General features: G+C 46.4%; 1 protein-coding gene across 6 annotated transcripts in view; it reads left to right on the top strand.

Moving 5' to 3' along the window:
- The window catches only part of SHISA6 (shisa family member 6), a 260,223-nt gene that overhangs the window by 14,107 nt on the left and 227,759 nt on the right, over positions 1-18,357 (top strand). For all 6 annotated transcript variants that reach the window (XM_084491784.1, XM_084491783.1, XM_084491780.1 and 3 more), the window contains exon 3: positions 726-886. In XM_084491784.1, the coding sequence (XP_084347910.1) occupies positions 726-886 (161 nt within the window). The remainder of the gene's footprint in view (positions 1-725; positions 887-18,357) is intronic.

Genomic DNA, 18,357 nt, shown 5'->3' with positions numbered 1-18,357 from the left:
ACTCATCCAAGGGGAAAACATTGGATGCAGCTGAATTCTGTGACATTTCTTTTCATGGAGAATAGCAGTGAGACCTCAGAACCGTTAAAGAAGCCTCTAATGGACCAAAAGCTAAAGATAGGCTAATGGCTGTATTGACATTAACCCATGAAAATATTTTTAGTCCTTTTCTTATGGACTGCTGGTTCTCTTTTAAGAAACCCACTCCTATCACTGCTGTGTATTGACCTTCTAGCAGAAAAAGTCTTGAAATTTGGTGTGGGCACGGCGGTTTTGGAGAAACCTTTATAAGCTCACAGTGTCAGAGTCTTAGGTCTCTGGTGAGTTCCATGGTGACTCTTTGTGAAGGGCTGTGTGCTGTGGAGAGCAGTCCATGTGCACTCTTGCTGACGGCAAAGACAGTGATGGAGAGATGACATTACCCTGGGGTGAAGTAAATTAGGAAACAATAACTAGGCAAACCTGCAAATACATGCAGTAGACACATGAACAGAAAAAAAAAAAAAAAGAAAGAAACAAAACAAACAAAAAACCAACAAACACTGAGCTTTTAAGCTATATTTTTTGTTGCCTTTTTTTTTTTTTTTTTTTTTTTTTTTTTTTCTTATGGTAGAAACCCATGTACTGATGGTTTTATACAGTGACTGTGGAAGTGAAAATGCTGAATGCCATTCTGGCTGCTTTGTGAAAATGTTTTTTTTTTCTTTTTTTTCCTCTCTCCCCAGGGCTCTGGCTGACATCTTAAGGCAGCAGGGGCCAATCCCAATAGCACACTGTGAAAGAGAGACTATCTCGGCCATAGATACCTCCCCCAAAGAAAACACCCCAGTCAGGACATCTTCCAAAAACCATTACACCCCTGTGCGCACCTCCAAAAGTAACCCAGGTAAGTGCTGCTTTCCTGCTCTCTTTTCTGAGGTGGTTGTGCCAGTGGCATGTTAGAAGTCAGCAGAACATCACACTTTACCATAGCAGATTTTGAAAACTCAAATTAGGATAATAAATGCATTTAAGAGGCAATCAGATAGAGCAGAGCAGTGCAGGGATCAATGGTGATGATTCTTTAAGGTTTTTGCTGAACAGAGTAGCTGTTTTCTCTAGGCATTTTAAAAATTCAGAATCAGTGAGGTATAAATTCAGCTCGTACTAAAATGCTTGCATTAAGCTCAGAACATTGTGTATTTCCAACCAAACACACATGCTATAAAGCATAATTGGGCTCTCTGCACACAGCAGCTGGAAAGGAAGAAATCTACCTAATGGAGGCCACCTTTTTCACTCAGGTGAACTGTAGGCTTGTGCCAAGAGCAAAGTGTGGAAGGTGACCTAGATGGTATCCCAGGAGCTAAAGGACACCAGCTTGCCTTGGCCATGGAATTGGGACACACAAATGTTTTTCTGTTTTCTGCTTTTGGGGAACTTGCTCAAATCACTTGACTGTTCTTTGCTTTGATTTCCCCAGAGGAATAAGGATGCAAGCCTCTTAGGTAAAGATATTACTCTGATTGGTTTAATGCTTCATATATCAATAATTGTCAAAACAATACCTTGATGGTTGCTGACCATCTTTGTTAAGTAGGATGTAGCAGGATTCCCATCACTTCTCATCTTTCAGTTGCAACTGGATGTGTGCCTTAAAGATATGCCCTCATTCAGTCACAAGCTGTTCGGCCTCACACAGAAGTTTCTGGGTGGCATTTCCTGGCCTGTGCCACCCAGCGATCAGAGGAGGTTTTGCTAATAGTCCCTTCTGGGGAAGCTTCTGAAGGAAGCCAGCAGGAGCTCTGGCTGCTCCACAACCTGCAGGACTCAACGTGCTCCCCTCTTTGTGGAAAGTGCCCATGACTGAGGGTAGTGGCTGTTACCACTACCTTGTTGTGATGACTATTAAAAAAGTTTTGCTGCAATGTGCCACCACCCTATGGAGACGGAACCAGGTGACCGTGTTCTCATGGAGGCTCCTTTACTGCTGGGAACAAAATAATTTCCCTGAGAAGTCAGCAGTCTTTTCTCTCTGATTTTTTGCACAGCGGCCAGTGAACCCTATAATTTTATTTATTTATTTATTTATTCATTTATTTATTATGCTAAAGAATTATACCTCTGAAATAAAATGCTGGGCTGGAGAATGGTGTGGTGAGTCGTCTGGAAGAGGAAGGTGATTTTGCAAATCTGCTGGCTCATGAGAGGCTCTGTGATGCTGCCCCTGGATAGAAACATGAGAAATAAGGGTACATGGCCAGGGAACAGCTACAGGCTCCATCAGAGAGCAACTCTGACATAAGCCCTACAATGAGGTGAACCCCTTTCAAAAGCCCTCCTGTCTTTTCCCATTGGCACCAGTGGAGTAATGGGCAACAGTTAGGGCAGGCAAACCCTGAACAGTGATGAAATTCCTTGCTTGCAGCATCAGAGACCAGCTGAATACTGGGAGCCTGAATTAAATGTCACATTTATGCACTGCCAAAGCTGACAAAAAGGCAAATGGGAAGGTTTGTGAAAGGAATACCTAATTGAAGTATCCTTCTCGGGTGCCTTTCAGAAGCCAATGGCTCCAATGGATGCTCTCAGGACTTTCTACTAAAGTAATGGATGCAAGGACCAGAGCATGGGTGCCATGAGTGGGGTGCTAGTACAAATATTCACGAATCCATCTCGAGAGGAGAGGGACTTCACTTCCAGCACAGCCAGTGGCAGCTGTCGGGGCAGTCAGTCACGGCTGCCTGGGGCAGCCAGTTGGACCAAACGTCGCACTGAGCCCTGGCCAAAGCTGGGAAAGGAAAACTTGCTCTTGTAGTTTGCCCAAAAGAACTTGTTCCTGGCTCAGTTGTGTCCGTTATTAACATGTCCTCATATATCATATGAGACAGAAAGCTAATCACTTACAAAAGATTATGAGCTCATAAAACAGCTATACAGTTAATGCTTTTTTATATTGTTTCATTTGCAAAATAGGGCAGTGCTCCATTCTCACTGTACTTGGTTGCTCAGATTATTGCAGGAATCAGGATGAGTGAATGCTAAAATCTTTAAGGTTGGGAAGGAAGTAAAAGTTGGAGAACAAAACTGGGTTATATCACACTCAGTTGGAATAAAGCTGGTAAGCCCCAGTATAGAAGTGTAAGAGGGCTCACTATCTGTCTTTCCTTTTTGAAAACACGAAAAAAAATAAAAGAGGGGATTGAGGGAAAGCTGAGGGGGAAAAGGAGGCAGTAGCATGTAGTAGTGGGAACCAGGCTAAGCACTGCTCACTGGTGCTGTAAATTGTCTTGAGAAGACCACAGCTGCAGCATTTTGCAGTGGGGTCTGAAGCATCAGCTCTACTGGCTGTGGTTTGTCTCAGGTCCCCAGAGTATGAGAGGTTAAGCAACCAGAAAGGACTACAGTAGTTGCACACAGACCGAGATTGAGTTTTTTATTTGTTTTACTTGGAACTTTTGTTTCTAAACTTAAAACTAGAAGGGCACCCTTAAGTCTTGCTAAATAAACCATGGCTTCATTTTTCCATCAGGCTGGTTCGGTGTCAGTGAACAAAATGATTGTGGGTGACAGTGACAAATTGAGGTGGTCCGTGGCTGAGGCAGCAGAGTCCAAACACAGCAGTGTGAGCAGGTGCTGCTGAGGGCTTGCCTGCGGTACATAGCTCGCTGGGTGCTGCTTGGTGTTTCCTGATGTATGGAGAGGTGCCCGTTTCCCACCTGCAACTGCTGCTCCTCCAGCAAGCACTCAGACAGCCCTCAGGGAGTCACAGCAGCAGATCACAGGGTGGGAGCTTCCTCTGGTAGCCCGCTGGACTGTGGTCACTGTCTCCAGCTGCTGCAAGTGGCCAAAGGAGAGCTGAAGACCAGAGCAGACACAGAGAGGAGTCCTCAGTACATTCACCTGGGCACTGCGCAGCAGGGGCTTTAAAGCTGTCAGAGCTCCACGGCAGATGGGAGGGCCTGGTGTTGGGTTTGGTCTGCACTTCACTGTTAAGCTTTGAGACAGAGGAACTCAGGTCTACCTAAAACTTTTTGAAGGGGAAAGAAAAAAAGTAGGTCTCTTTGTCCTAGACATGGGGACAATTACCATCCTTCAGGTAAGGACACTGATTTTCAAGAAAGCTTCACCCTGTCACCTTAGAGCTGCTGCTTTCCCCAGCTGGTGTGGGGGCTGGCTGTTCATCAGAAAGAGAATACATTTCTGCTTGGTGGCTCCATGTGCATGAAGGGCATCACCCCAGGAATTCTTGCACCTTCTGCTTTCCCCTGAGAATCAATCTTAAATCCTTCAGGGATGGCAGGGGACAGTTCACACCCTGAACACTGAGATGTCCCACTGACATTTCTGTTCATGGCTTTCACACAGTGCTGCTGTTTTGATACAGGTAGGTTCTTTGCAGATAAGAAAAGCCAAAGTGTGTGCATACAGATTGCTTGGGTCAGAGCACACCTCTCCAGCTGTGCACCACCTAATTGGTATGAGCTACAGCGCTCTCTGTAGACAGGAACATTCCCTCAGCCCACACAGACCTCTTGTTAGTTCACTGTTTGCTATTGTGAGTAACAGGTATAATATGATGAGTCTGAGATTACAGGAAATCCATCTCACCTAGCTATCTATTGGCATTTTTAATGTCTCCATCATAGTAGCAACTTTAGGCCTGTCAGAAGGAGAACTATGTTAACTCTCTCCCTGGCCGTCACCTCTCCTGACACCTGCTGTGAAGGTTAGTGCCATCCATTTGCCAGTGGATGGCCAGCAAGCATGGACGGGAATGAGGAGGGGTGGGAGAAAGGTCAGTAGTTTCTGTGGGCTTGGAAAACGTCATACATTAGCAGCAATGCAGAGACAGGAGCTTTCGGCTCTTGTCTCTGTGTTTGGCACAAGGGGCAGAGGTCATACCAGAGGCAATCCTTCTGCATTGTCCACAGTCAGCTGGTGTGCCAGGAAAGACGTGGGCAGTTCCTGTGACAGTGATGCTGCCCTTAGCATTTGTAGAAAAATCACGACTAGATTCTCAGCTCAGACCGCTACCTCCAATGCCGTTAAGGTTTTGAAGGTCTTCTGAAAGTCAGATGCAAGGAGATGGTTTGCTTTCAACCCAAAATGTGGCTGAGCAAAGGACCTGCAGTATTCAGCCCCTGCAAAAGTTGTCTGACAGGAGTTTTCTGACTGCCATGGTGGTGGAGGGGCAGCCAGCTCAGGACTAACCATCACTCAGAGAGCGACCTCATTCCTCCCCTCCAAAACAGGACCAAACCACAAAAGACTCCAAGTAAAACTTTGACCCTGGTCTTTGGCTGGTGTAAATCAGTGTGGTACTGTTGTGGCGATGGGACATGGGCTTGGTTTAAGTAAAGCCCTGTGGCTCTGTGGCTCAGGGAGGCAGGCTTATGGCCCAGACTCCCAGCTGGCACAAACCTATGATGCTCTGGGGCAGTGTATGGTGTGAACTGGACCTTTTCTTCTCCCGGTCTCCTTCTGGCTCTTCCATTCTGTCTCTTCTTCATACAATTCACTTCGACAGTATTGCAAGCCTTAGGAAAGGGGATACTGGGGACCGTTAGACCGTTATGTGGGAAGCTCTGTGGGAGGAGGATATCTCCAGATGTGTTCAGGACAAGGTTGTCCTTGATGCCACTGTGCAATGCTTTCAGTAATGAAGGTCTCCAAAGCAGAGCACCTACCCAACCATGAGGCAGGTAGGTAAAATCTGTGCCTGGACTTATGCTGCTTCTCACTACATCCAGGATCAGGAGGCTGCAAAAACAATGGCAAAACTCCTTCTTTTTTGTGCTTGGAGAAAAGAATTTGGCCTACTTTTATATTCTTTTATTCTGTAAATTCTCAGCATACCACATTGCCTCACCAACAGAATATGCTGAGTTTGGTCTGAAACCAGCCCCAGACATGCAGGTGAAGAGACGACCTCTGGGGTAGGCTGAGATAATTTGCCAGTGCACAAAATCTTCTATTCACCTGCTGTAGGGATGGGGGTGCCTGCAGGTGTGAAGAACAGCCTATTGACAGGATTACCACTTTCAGTGCAGCAAACAACACAGGCTAACACTCTGATTAGCCTGATATATCTGGGGAAGGCTTTTAATAAGCCATTTGAGTCAGGATGTTCCAGAGATGTACATATTCAAAGTGCTGTTTTCAGCAGTGCCTTCCACCCAGAGGCATACTCTGAGCTTGTTCTGAATGTGAACAAATGCAGGGGAGGCCTTTAATCTTTATGGAAATTGTAGCTAACATTTCTAGCCAAACATAGGCACAGCAGCACGGGGAGTGCATCCGTCCTCCTTATCGCATAGGAGAGGAGATCATAGCAGCTGGCCATGCCCTCCCCAGCCTGCACGTGGGTCAGCACACACACTGGGCCTTTTGTAAGGCCAGGGTAAGCCAAGGTTCAGGTCTCCTCCAGGTTATCCATGTCTTGTCCCTGTCCATCCTCCTTCCTTCCCTTCCCTCCTCTCCCCCAAGTCTCCTGGCCTCTGCTTTGAATTGCTTCCTTTATTCATGCAGCAAATTCTCCAGCTTCTCCCAAAAATCCCCAGCAACTATTTGAATTAATTTACCAAAGATCAGCGTAGAAATGTATGTCGAAGGCGTTCAAATTCCCTGCTGCTTCACAGTTTGTGTTGTCATTTACAGCTGTTCAGGGGAATACAAAGCAGGTGTAAAATGATCCCCCAGTCCCTGCAGTAGCATTTTACAGCCCGTGCTCTGTTGTAAAGCTAGTTACGGTGCAGGGGGGTAAAGAATTAGGGAAACAACTTGGAAAACACCCAGAGAGTTCCAGGAACAGGGTTTTTCTTTTCACTGTATTCCTAAAGAGAGAAACAGGACAAACTCTGAAACCTCTAGGATCTCTGGAAGATAAAGTGGCTGAAAGCCACTCAATCTGTTTTTCCTCCAAGCACATCTCTGTTATGGTAATCACAATCCTTCCCACACCTTTCCCACCTAGGAAAATCCCAAATAGCTTAATGCACTTCCTGAACAGACAGAAAATGTCAGATTTTTCTGTCTCAGAGCGTTTTGACTTATTCAGTGTCCTGGCATCCAGAAAACCATTGCTAAACGGGAAAGAAAGTTGTCCAGAAGAGAGTGGGGAGAGGTGGGTGCAGCTGGAATTGGGGCAGGATAGCTAAAATAAGACACAGTCAAAAAAATTAAATAAGACATCTCCTTTGGTGTGAGGAGCTGGGCTCCTCACTTATTTAGGACCTACGTTAGACTGTACGGTGTCAGATAATACAGGTATTCACTTATCCCAGCTGTGCCAGAGCAGCTGATGTCGTCCCATCCTCCGTGGCATTGCCAATCTCTGCCTGGGAGATGGGAATGCAGAGCACGGAGAGGCTAACAGCTTAGTTCAAAAGATATTTGGTTTTACATCTTCCCTTGACTTCAAAATAAATGCTTAAAACCTTGCAAATACCTGTTGCTGTGTCATTTGTGCCCCAGGACCTATCAGCCTGAGAGGGGACAAGTGCTGCTGATCCCTCCAGCCCTGCTCTGAATGCATGGGGCACATGGCCTCGTGGCACGGGTGTGGACCTGGCTCCTTCAGTCCTGCATCCCGCTACCAGCGAGAGCTGTTATCCTCGTGCTGGAGAGCAAGCACCTTGTCCCTGAGTATTTGTAATTCAAGAAACAGAAGAGAAGGGATGGGTCAGAAAGTCAGGTGAACCAGTGACAAAGCTATCTCCTGTGAGCTCAATTCCCCTGATTTCAGATGGATTTTTTAAACTAGTCACTAATTCTTTGCTTATCTTGTTTTCTGGACATCTTCCTTATCCCCTGCTGCCAGTGTTTAGGGCCTGGAGCTGTGGGGATGTTCAGCCATGGGCAGTGTAAAGGTTTAGTACATGCTGCCCACTAATGACGACATTAAAGCCTGTGGTCCCAGTGCCCTCCACAGCCATGCAGCCTCCGTCCCTCCCTGCACGAGGCTGGGACTGCTGCCTCCAGCTATTGATTTAGTCTGTTCTCCTGAGTGTTTCACTGAGCTGTGAAGTTTTAGAGAAATTGGTGAAAAAAAGAACCTTGGGGAAAACTCCACCCCACTAACAAGCCCCATGAGACAGCAAAATATCCCCACTGCATATATATTGTGCAGTGAGCTTACTGGAGAATAAAAAGCAACAACATTTACAACAGTTTCTTGTGTCTCGCATCCAAATATTTGCTGTGACTGATGTCAGGGTTTCAGGCATCAAAACAGCTAACAAGTGACAAAATTTAAAAATTTGCAAAAAAAAAAAAAAGTCTCCACTGTGGAGAAAAACATGGGTAGGTGGAATGTGTGTGTATGTACATACATATAAATATAATGTCTTGATACTCGCATGAGCCACATAGCCATGACAGAGTAGCAACATTCAGAGCTGCAGAATAAATACTAGGCCCCTGGTAAAAGTGTTTTGGTGGAATTTAGCATTCATTGAGCAGAGTGCAGTCCCAGAGCCACAAGGCCAGGCACGGCAGTGCTTATCATCCGCAGCGATATCTAGAAATGCTAGGTTACTATGGGAACAGCATCTCTTTTTTAAGAGCAACTAATACAAGTTGTGAGCAGGAGAGAGGATTAAGCATATAGATTTACTTTGAAATAAAGCCTCACAGTGAAACTCAGCCTGCTGAAAGCAAGACAACCACATGGAGAAAGGACAAACTTACTGAAACAGGCTTTTCTGGCATCAGTGTGCAAAGAGCATCCTGTGGGCTGATGCCAGGGCCCTGCACGGTGCAGGAGATGGAGGGATCATGGGGATGTGCTGCGCCTGGCCTGGGCCATGCACCTGCTTGCTGCACACACACTGTGTATCCCTCCTTCCCAGCACCGGCCTTCGGGTTTTGTATCAGTTTTACTGAATTTATGAGCAAATCCTGGGGTTCAGTGAGGCACAGGAGTGATGCAGTAACACCGACTACAGGTAGTGAGGAAAGAGTTACTGGAGGATGGAGGCTGAGTGTGTAGGGGGTCCACGCGGTACATTTGGATGCTTTCCTAATTCCTTGGTCTGTACAGCTGGATTGGGGATAGCAAATGAATACCCTTCTCAAACAACACAAAAGCAGACATGGAAACAGTTATGGAGTGTGACATCTCAGGTGGGACAGTGGTTCATGTCCTCATCTTGTGTTACTCAGAGATATGGGCAAGGATCAAAAGCAGAGGGGTGTTCAAGCAGGTACGTGGCACAGCATGTAACTGAGAGGAGTGCTAGAGGTGTTGTGAGACAAGCTAGGACAGATGTTCCTTCTCCTGGAGATCCAGGGGTGTCTGAGCTGAAGTTGCCATCTGCCAGCTAGCACTCAGCTGCTGCCCAGCTCAGGTCATGCATTGGAGGATGCAGTAGGCGAGAGGGTCCTGCTCCTGCTCAGGCTTTGACTGAGCCCTATCCTGGTTCTTGATTTGAACCTGCAGGCTTCCCCATTCTTCCCCCACACTCCAGTTTCACAGGCAGTTGAGTCACCTTATGGCTCTTCTGGTGCTGAGCAGGGGGCTCCATCCGTGCCTGCTGCCCTGGGTGCTGGCTACAGCACGTCATATCCTTCTGTCTGCTTAGCTCATCAACCCAGCAAAACCAGCTCAGGAAGAGGCCTTCCAACACTTGATGAGGTGCAGGAGTGCAGTCAGGAGCAGTGCTGTGCAGGATCGTCCTGCTTCGGCAGCGCTGAGTTTGTCACCACCGAGCTGTGTCCCATGTAAATGTAGCCATGAGGAAGAGTTTCAGAGGTTGCCTGTGAGCAAGGATGCAGGAGAACCTGTGCTTAGATGCTCTGGCAGCTTGGTGCAGCTGGGATTCAGTACCAGCACCTCCAAGGCTACCTTTGCTTGGAGATGAAGTGGGCCGAGTCACCAGCTGAGGTTCAGGCCACTCGGTTTGGGATTTTCCAGAACTCATTTTTGACCCCATGGAAGTATTTCATAATCAAAACCCTTCTGCTTGCAGTTAGGGTGTTTTAGTTTTAAACTTCTCGGTATTTTCCATGGGGAAAAAAACAACTAAGCCTCTGTCTAACCATCTCTCTGCCCTGAGCTGTCCCGCAGCGCTGCTGAGCACTGTGAAAGGGTAAAATTGTTTCTGCAGCAGGTTCGCTTCTCCCTGTCTGCCTCCATGTGTAGTGCTGGATCAATTATTGTTTGTAAAATGCATTAGATCTTCAGATGAAAGGCAGAAACACAATGTTTTCTTCCATTAATCAGAGCAGTTTAGAGAAAACATCAATTTAAAATGTTAAAGCCAATTTGCAACTTGTATTGACAACAATTAAATTGGCCTCCAGAAGATAATGCAACTGGTCGCTTTTGACACTGTGAGGAATGAAATCTTTATAAGGACTTTCTGTGTGTTGAGCTTCCCCCCATTTTGTGATTGCTGATCCTATCACACTCTATATAAACAGAGGTGAGGTGCTGGAAGCAATACTCTAATTAAGAATGTACCATAATCACTTAACTCTCCTACCCCTCTTATTGACCCCCTGCCCAAATATTACAACTCAATATATGCTCCGCTTTCATTCCTTTCAGCTTCCTTTGTTTTGGCACCCAGCTGACTTCACTGAGTTAAAAATTACACACAAATGTACTGAAGCAAAGCTTCACCTCTTTATCCCTGGTGTTAGTGCTAGAGGCTGTGGTCTCCGCAGGTCAGCACTGGCCACAGCCTCTGTGAAGACTGCTGGTACTGGCACTACAAGGCCATAGGAACTCCTACAGCCTTGCCATGGAAGTCTCTCAGCTCAGCATACAGAGCTGTGAGAATTAGGGTGATACTGGGGAAGTCACAGTTAACTTTCCATACATCACTGTTTGAGTAGGTATTGAAGAGCTTATCTGATGTTCATAAATGAAAGTTTCTGAGACCTTTCTTAGGGAAAGCGGGAGCATCTCCAGCAGACGGTATTGCTCAGGACCCTGAAAAACTAGTTGATTTGTGGTTTTAGTCATTGAAATACTCAGACGTTTAGCCAGGTATCTCTTATCGCCCTGTCTCAAGCTCTGCTTGGCCAGAGTGATGAAATGAGAAGTCTGCAGGGCTGCCTCCCTGTTTCTTTCAGCTGTGCTTCTCTACATGAGGCAGCTTGACTTCTCCTTCGCAAGGCTCACGTCTTTGGGTATTCCCACCTTCTGCGATACATGAGGGGTGTTTTCTGGTGTCTTTCAGCAGGAGACTGTTTCTAGACTGAACAACAGCAGGAAGGTTTGGCTTATATAGAGGATCTGGAGGCAGCTTTTGTCTGCAAACAGCATTGGTGCAATTCCCTGTTCCTTCTGGCATGCCAGCCATGTGTGTGCAGCTTGGAGATTCAGTGCATCTTGCCTCCTTTTCCTCTGCTCTGAAGCATATTACCCTTGAACAATTTTACTTGTTACAGGTAGCTGGAAGGACTCCCATGTGGCTGTTTATATGAGCATACCTAAGAGGGAATGATCCCCTTCTCCATAAAAGGGCAAATCAAACTACTCTCTGATTGATTTAAAATATTTGAGCAGGAAGAAAAAAGGAGTACATCTGTCACAATCTTACTTACCATCAGGGAAGTTAATGGAAAGATTCCTTTTGACTCTCCTGGGCTTTGGACAAGGCTTATGCTGCAACATTAGCAAATAATGTAGTTCACATCTCATCAAATCCTTCCCAGGAAAATAATTCTAATGCATGTGGATGGCCTTTTGCAGCTTCCTCCTCAGATCTGTCCCTGGTTTGTCAGCTGTGCCAACACATCTATCTTCCAGTGTTAAATCACTTATGTGGATAGCTGTTGCTCTTTAAAACAAAAACCATGGAAGATGCTCATTTGCTGCCAGTCACAGATCAGTGCTCCAGTGCTCGGAATAACCACACTGAAAATGCAGTAAGATAAATATTAATTCCCAGGCATGAGTCTTTTTACCCAATATCTCCAAGCTGCAGGAACGCAACCTCTCATTTCACATCTCTCCTCAGTGGATCCACCTTTTTTCCTACTGAGAAAGCATTTCTCAGCAACCTCCGTGGGCTGGGTGCAGCTATACTGTCTACATCGTGCTTACCAGAAGAATCTGAAATCCAGATCAGACCTGGGGCCATGTGCCGGATCCCTGTACTGTTCCCATAGGCAACCTGCACTCAAAATTCAGGTATCTATACATCCCATCTTCCTCGTAGCAAGCAGTGCTGTGGTCCTTATATAGGATAGCTTTGGGGAACTTAGCAAGGAATTAGCCCTTGTGTTGGCTGGAGGGTGAAGGAAGGTGTTGAGATGTGTCCATGCTGTAGATGTAATGTAATATTAAGCCTACTGAAATTCTGCAGGCTGCTGGAAATCATTGACAGTGAGTATGGCAGCATGGCATCCAGGTTGCCCAGCTCAGCAGAAAAAATATTTCTATTAAATGCTACTTAAATATTAATATATTCAGTGGTCAGGAAGCAGGGCAGTGGATGGGAAGTCGAAAGGGCTCTTTATGCTCAGGGTGCCATCGGGGAGCTCCAGCTGTGGCCATCTCAGCTGTGTCCCACAGCTACCTTGCGGCTGAGCATTGTGGATCTGAGAGCTTTTCACCCGACGTTTCCAGGTTTCTGGCTACCCTTGTTGCATCACTTTGGTGCCTGGTCCCAGAACCTCACAGCACAGGGTTAGCTGCTGTCCTCCTCCTGCTGAGGCCACTTGCTCCGGGTGGGTCACCCTCCTTGATAAGCATCTGAGAAGTACAAAGATGATCACAGAGGACTTCAGGTGTGACTTGGCTGGAAAAGCTAAGGTGGAGGAGGAGCCCTAGTGTCTAACCTTTCCTTTTTGTCCTCAGCATCCTGCTGTGCACCAGCCCCTGGGCAGCACCAGGACCTGGGTTAATGTCTCCACTAACTCCATTTGCTTCCATTCTGCACTCACCTAGCATGGTTCTGAGTGTGCTTGCCGTTCAAAGGATTCAGGTAGGCAAGGACAGATTTTGATCATCATTGACTGTTCTTATGGGAGAGCTGAGGGGCTAGACAAGTTGCCACAAGTTGTTGTGATGCCATCTGACATACAAGAGAGGGATTGCATGGCACTTTGGCTGCCAATAAACACAAAAATGGCATGTTTGTGGAAAAAGTTGCTTTGTGAAAAAAGCCTCCCTGTCACTTTCCCTTAAATATTGCTAGCATAGAGACCACAGGAGGTCCCTTCCCATGGGAGGAAATTCTTCACTGACAGAGCGGAGAGGCCCTGGCACAGGCTGCCCCAGGAGCCGTGGGTGCCCCATCCCTGGCAGTGCCCAAGGCCAGGCTGGATGGGGCTGGGGGAAGCCTGGGCTGGGGGCAGGGGACCCTGCCCATGGCAGGGGCTGGAACCAGGGGGGCTTTAAGGTCCCTTCTGACCCAAAGCACCCTGTGATTTTATGAAAATATTGCACATAATTTCTCAGTTTCAGTACATAGAGCAGAGTTGATTGTCCCTTTCTGATATGCCATATGAGACAGCGAAGTACCCTGATGAGGTTTGCATTATCATACCATTCGAGGAAAAGTGTGGTTTTGGGTATTTTGTGCTGTCCACAAAAATCACACCTGGTTATGGTCACGTCTGACACCAGACAACTATTAGATTACTTTGGCAGATTTCTAAGTCCTTCAGGTTGGATAGTTTTAGTCTTAGAATTTGAGGAAATTCTAGTTTTTCCAGCATTCAGATTTTGAGCTCTTTAGTCCATTGGCATCCCAGACAATCTCCCTATTTTATCTTTCTTTTTGTCCTCTGAAGTCACATTACACCCATATTTCAGTTCGAGTCTATTGAGAAGGTCTGTATTATGAAACCAAGCCCCAGTCCCAGGCAGCATAACCTCTGGTGTGCCTCCCGGCTGATGGAGAAATGTGTGAGCTGTTGCATCCAGAAATAACTGGGCTTTCCTGTTATCAGTACCGTTATTTCTCTGGTCTGGAGGTGGGAGTTAAACTCTCCCACAGTGACGCACTTCTCAGTGGTATATGACTGAGAACATTACAAAGATTTCTATTGAAACCTGTGTCCCACTGTGCAAGTTTGTAGCAGGCTTCAGGTCCTACAGTAAGCTCCTTTTCAACATCTCCATAATTAATTCACCCATGGATTTTTTAGAAAACTTTTTTTTTTTCTTTTTAAACCCAGGCTAGCAATTTTTATTTATTTGAGCAGATTTTGTTCTATCCAAGCTGTCAAACTGAATTATCCCTCCCCACCTGGAACTCAGTGCCACTTATGCCTTTCTTTCTGTCTCTCCTGAGGAGTGCATGACTTTTTGTGCCTGATTTCACAGTTGCATTGCTGCTGCAGACTTTCTGGTAACCCTGCAGTGTCCAGTTGCATGTCCTGTACCAGGTTATGCTTCCTTTCATCCCAGGCTCCAGGCAAAGCCATTTGTGTCACTCAATCCTGACTGTACCCCATAGTTTTCCAGCTCTGGCATGCTTCTAGTAGTGCTTATCTAATCACATTTCTCTCAGGAGCCTCTTCATCTCCTATTTGTGCACTCCACATTTCGCTGCTACTTCCTTATGTGCTGTTGTGCCAGCTCCTCTGTCTGTCTCTGTTTCTCTAAACATTTCACATGGATGCAGTGTGAAAGACCAACACTTTGCACAGGGTGCCCAGGATCTTCCGCCAGGATCTCAGGGGCTGAGCATCATACTCAGGATTAATATGACCAGAGAACAAGAGGCACAAGTGCCCAAGGAAGGCCAAGCAAGGAACCCCAGCCCCAGGGATCTGCAGTCTTTTCCAGGTAGCATGGTTGTTCCGGGTCAGCACAGCACACTGTTGCTGTTAGCTTGTGTGGTTTAGGAGCCAGAGGAGCAAGGGATTAGTGCTGAAGATCTAGTTCCTTCTCTGTAGGAGAACCCCATGATCTTGTGACATGTGGTTCTTCCGTGCTTGGATGTCTTCAGTATTCATGAGTTCAATGCAAAGAGCTCCTTCCCTTCCCTTGGCACCAAGGGACATCACGTGGCGGCTTGGGGAGTGCTGGTTTCTGCACAGAAGTACAAACGTTGCTCTTTTAACTCCAGTTCTTGCCTTTCTGTGCTCACTCCATGCACAGATGTCCACGTGTGTCCAGGTTTGCAGGCATATGTGCTTCTTTGGGAGCTGGCAGACCCCAGCTGTCTGGTCACTCGGGTCGGGATTTGCACAGATGTGGTCCCAGTGTTGCATCACGTTGCTGGGTGACACCTGTGAACATCGGTTTAACATAATTGTCAGAATGATACTTGGTGGAGCTAATGAAATATTTACCTTTGAGCAGCTGTAAGATCATTAATGTTTCACTGTCTGCTGCCAGCCAGCCCTTCGCGATTTACAGTGTTGAATTGTTTATGAGGCTAATTGCACTGCCCTTCATAAATCAGGCACTCAGGCTTTTCTGGGGCACTTTCAATTAGCAAAAATTCTCTGCCCTGTTGGTGAGGGCATCCATGACAAGAAGCCAGGAGACGGAGGCTGGCACGACCGATAACCTCCCATGAGCACGATGGAAGCTCAGAGCCCCGTGGAAGTGTGATGCTGCAGACAGGCTCTCAGCTCCCTGCAGCTTGGAAGCACTGCTTGCATTCAGAGGTGGCTCCTTTCATACCTGCACTGATGTCTTGGCACCTCAGGTGTTGCATGGCGTGCAAGTGCCTGGCTGAGGCATGCTGGCTTAGCTCTGGGTAGTCAGGAGAATGGGGCAAAGTCCAGGCACTGTCACACCTATGGAGAACATGAGTCCTCACCAGGAGAAGGATAACTTGGAATGAGAGTGTGGTTCTTCCTCTCAAGAAGTCCAGCATTACATTAAAGACCACAGCTATGTTCAGTCTTACATGCATTTCTTTCTCTCTAGTTTAATAGGTTTGGGGATTTTTTTGTTTTGTTTCGCTTTTGCTCTTAGCATTTTGTGGGTGAATTATGTCATAAAAGACAACATCCTTCTTACCTTTATAGTGGGAGAGGTTCAAATCTAGAATTGTCCTTAGTTTTTGGGACAGTATCCCCAACTTTGTTTGAGAGAGCTGTCTCCTAGACAAGTGGTATGCATGATGCAGAGATTTCACCTGTGCTAGAGTAAAAAGAGGTTTTGCACCGAAAAATGTTTTATTTTGGCTTATGCTATCTGATGTCTTCACTCCACCTTTGCTGGGTGGATTTAAATACAGAGTGGGGACCAAGAGAACTCACACACTCCAAAAGAAACAGGACACCAAGAGTCTTTTCAGATTTTCTCAGAATTTGTGAATCTCAGGCATAGTGTTGGTGATGCTGTGCTTGGAAAACTGTCCCCAAAGGTGAAACACAGTGATTGTGAGTAACGTGTTTGGGGCATGTAAGTTTATATAAGAATAGAACAAGGAACTAAGAGGATGGACAGAATTTTCTAATAAAACTTCTATTCAGGTAATGAAGGTCTGGGTTCTTTAAAACAAAGGAAGCAAAATTTGCAGGCAGAGATTGCTAGAGAACTATGGCAATGTGTATTTTCAAAACACGAGGATACTAGAGGAACTATACTAAAACTATTGGCAAGTGGCTTGATGAAAACTGCACTAATGCTTGCTGCAGTGGTGGGGACAGGAGATTTCCATGTGGTGGGGCTCCCTGAAACTAAAGATTCAGTGACGTGTTGTATGGAACTATCAGTGAAATGGTAAAAAGTAAGTGGGACTTGATAGTATGCACTGAAGGGATGTTGAAGCAGAGCTGCTGTGTTACTCTGAGGTTTGGTCTAACCATTTAATCAGCCTCTGTGCTGTATGAGTGGAAAGTGGCAAATGCAACGCTCATCTTTAGAAAGTCTTTAGAGACGATGCTGGGAATGTGAAAGATGTGCTGGTAGAGCAGATGCACTGTGAGGGATTACAGTAAAATGAGCCAGAAGAGTCGAGATGGCTTTTGTGAAAGGAAAGCACACATTATGAGTCTGCTGTCGCTCTGTGAAGGAATCGACTGACAGGTGGATGGATGTGATTCTGTCAAAGCAGTGCAGTCATTTTCAGTCATTTTCCTTCAGAAATAGTCAGTGAGGTCTTTCATCAACAATGCTTGAAAATACCATGGGACAGGAGGAAAGGTCTTCTCAAGAATTAATAGGAGATTAAAGGATAGAAAACAATGATTGAGAACAGTCAGGTTTCACACAGGGTGAATGTTATTGGAGTCCTAGAAGATCTGTTTTGGGACATGTGCTGTTCGATGCACTTTTGAATGATCTAGAAAACATGTGCAGTGAGGTGACAAAAGGTTGTGTGTGATGTGGGTTTATTCTGAACTCTCAGATCTGAAGCTAACAGCATGGACTTAACTGTATGGAGACAATCGCCTATCAGAAAGATTTCCAACAAGAGAGAGACGGAGACCATCCGGCTGGTCCACTGGACAGGGATGCTGACCACCTAGCTAGAGATTTGTGCCTCGGTAGTACCCTCTTCATCTTTGTATTTAGTTGTTCAAAATAAAAAGCCTTGCAGAAACTGTATTCTGTATTTGCAGTGTTTCAGACTGTCCAAGTCTCTGACTGATGTCACCTCTCCGAGAATCAGGATGATTTCTATCAACCAGGTTTCCTCCAAGACCTCTGGGTGCTGTAGCTGATGGTCAGGTCTGTACAGGGACTTGTGGCACCTTATTGGACACAATGAGCTCCAGGATGACTGAGCAACATGGCTCATGAATCAGTCCTCATAGGTGTGCGTTGCAGAATCCCCAATGCATGCAGCACCCCTAAGGGCACTCTTGGTCAGACAGTTTGCACTTCTGTCATGGCTTGGACCACAGCCCTGTTTCCTGGGCCTCCCCAATGGCCCTTCAAGGCAGCCAGCTCTGCAGATGCTCAGGGAAGCAGCTCCTGATTAGGAAACAGACATTGCTCTCCTTGACCTATTTGCTCATTACCTTCCATAAATGTGATTTTGATTAAGGAATTTTCCTAAGTAATTACGATGACATTAGCAATTCAGCCAAACAGAAAATAGTCCTGCAAGCAAGGTGGCATGGTATCTGCCCTGAAGGCCAGTTTGCTGACTGCCAAGGGACAGTCAGGGACAGGGAGCAAACACCAGCACCGTGGGTAGGTGAGGGAGGTGGGCAAGACTTTGTCCTGCCCACGAGGACACAGGGTCCCCCAGGTCACACACCAGGTCTGTGGGCAGCTTCTGCTGTTTCCCATCGCGGCTCCCTGCAGCTAGGGCAAGGTTCTGCCACGAGCTGCAAATTCAGGGGTTAAAACTACATTTGCTTCCAGTTGCTTGTTAAAATTAAAATGACTGCTGAGCTCTTGTTTTGCACAGCAGGAAAGAAAGATAATACAGCCCTTATGATGAACAGGCTGAATCCGAGGAACTGATTCAGTGGTGGCTGCCACACCTCCCGGCCTGGGAC

Source organism: Aythya ferina (genome assembly GCF_964211825.1).
Source record: "Aythya ferina genome assembly, chromosome: 18".
Lineage (NCBI taxonomy): Eukaryota > Metazoa > Chordata > Aves > Anseriformes > Anatidae > Aythya > Aythya ferina.
This window is presented reverse-complemented; position numbering and strand designations above follow the sequence as displayed.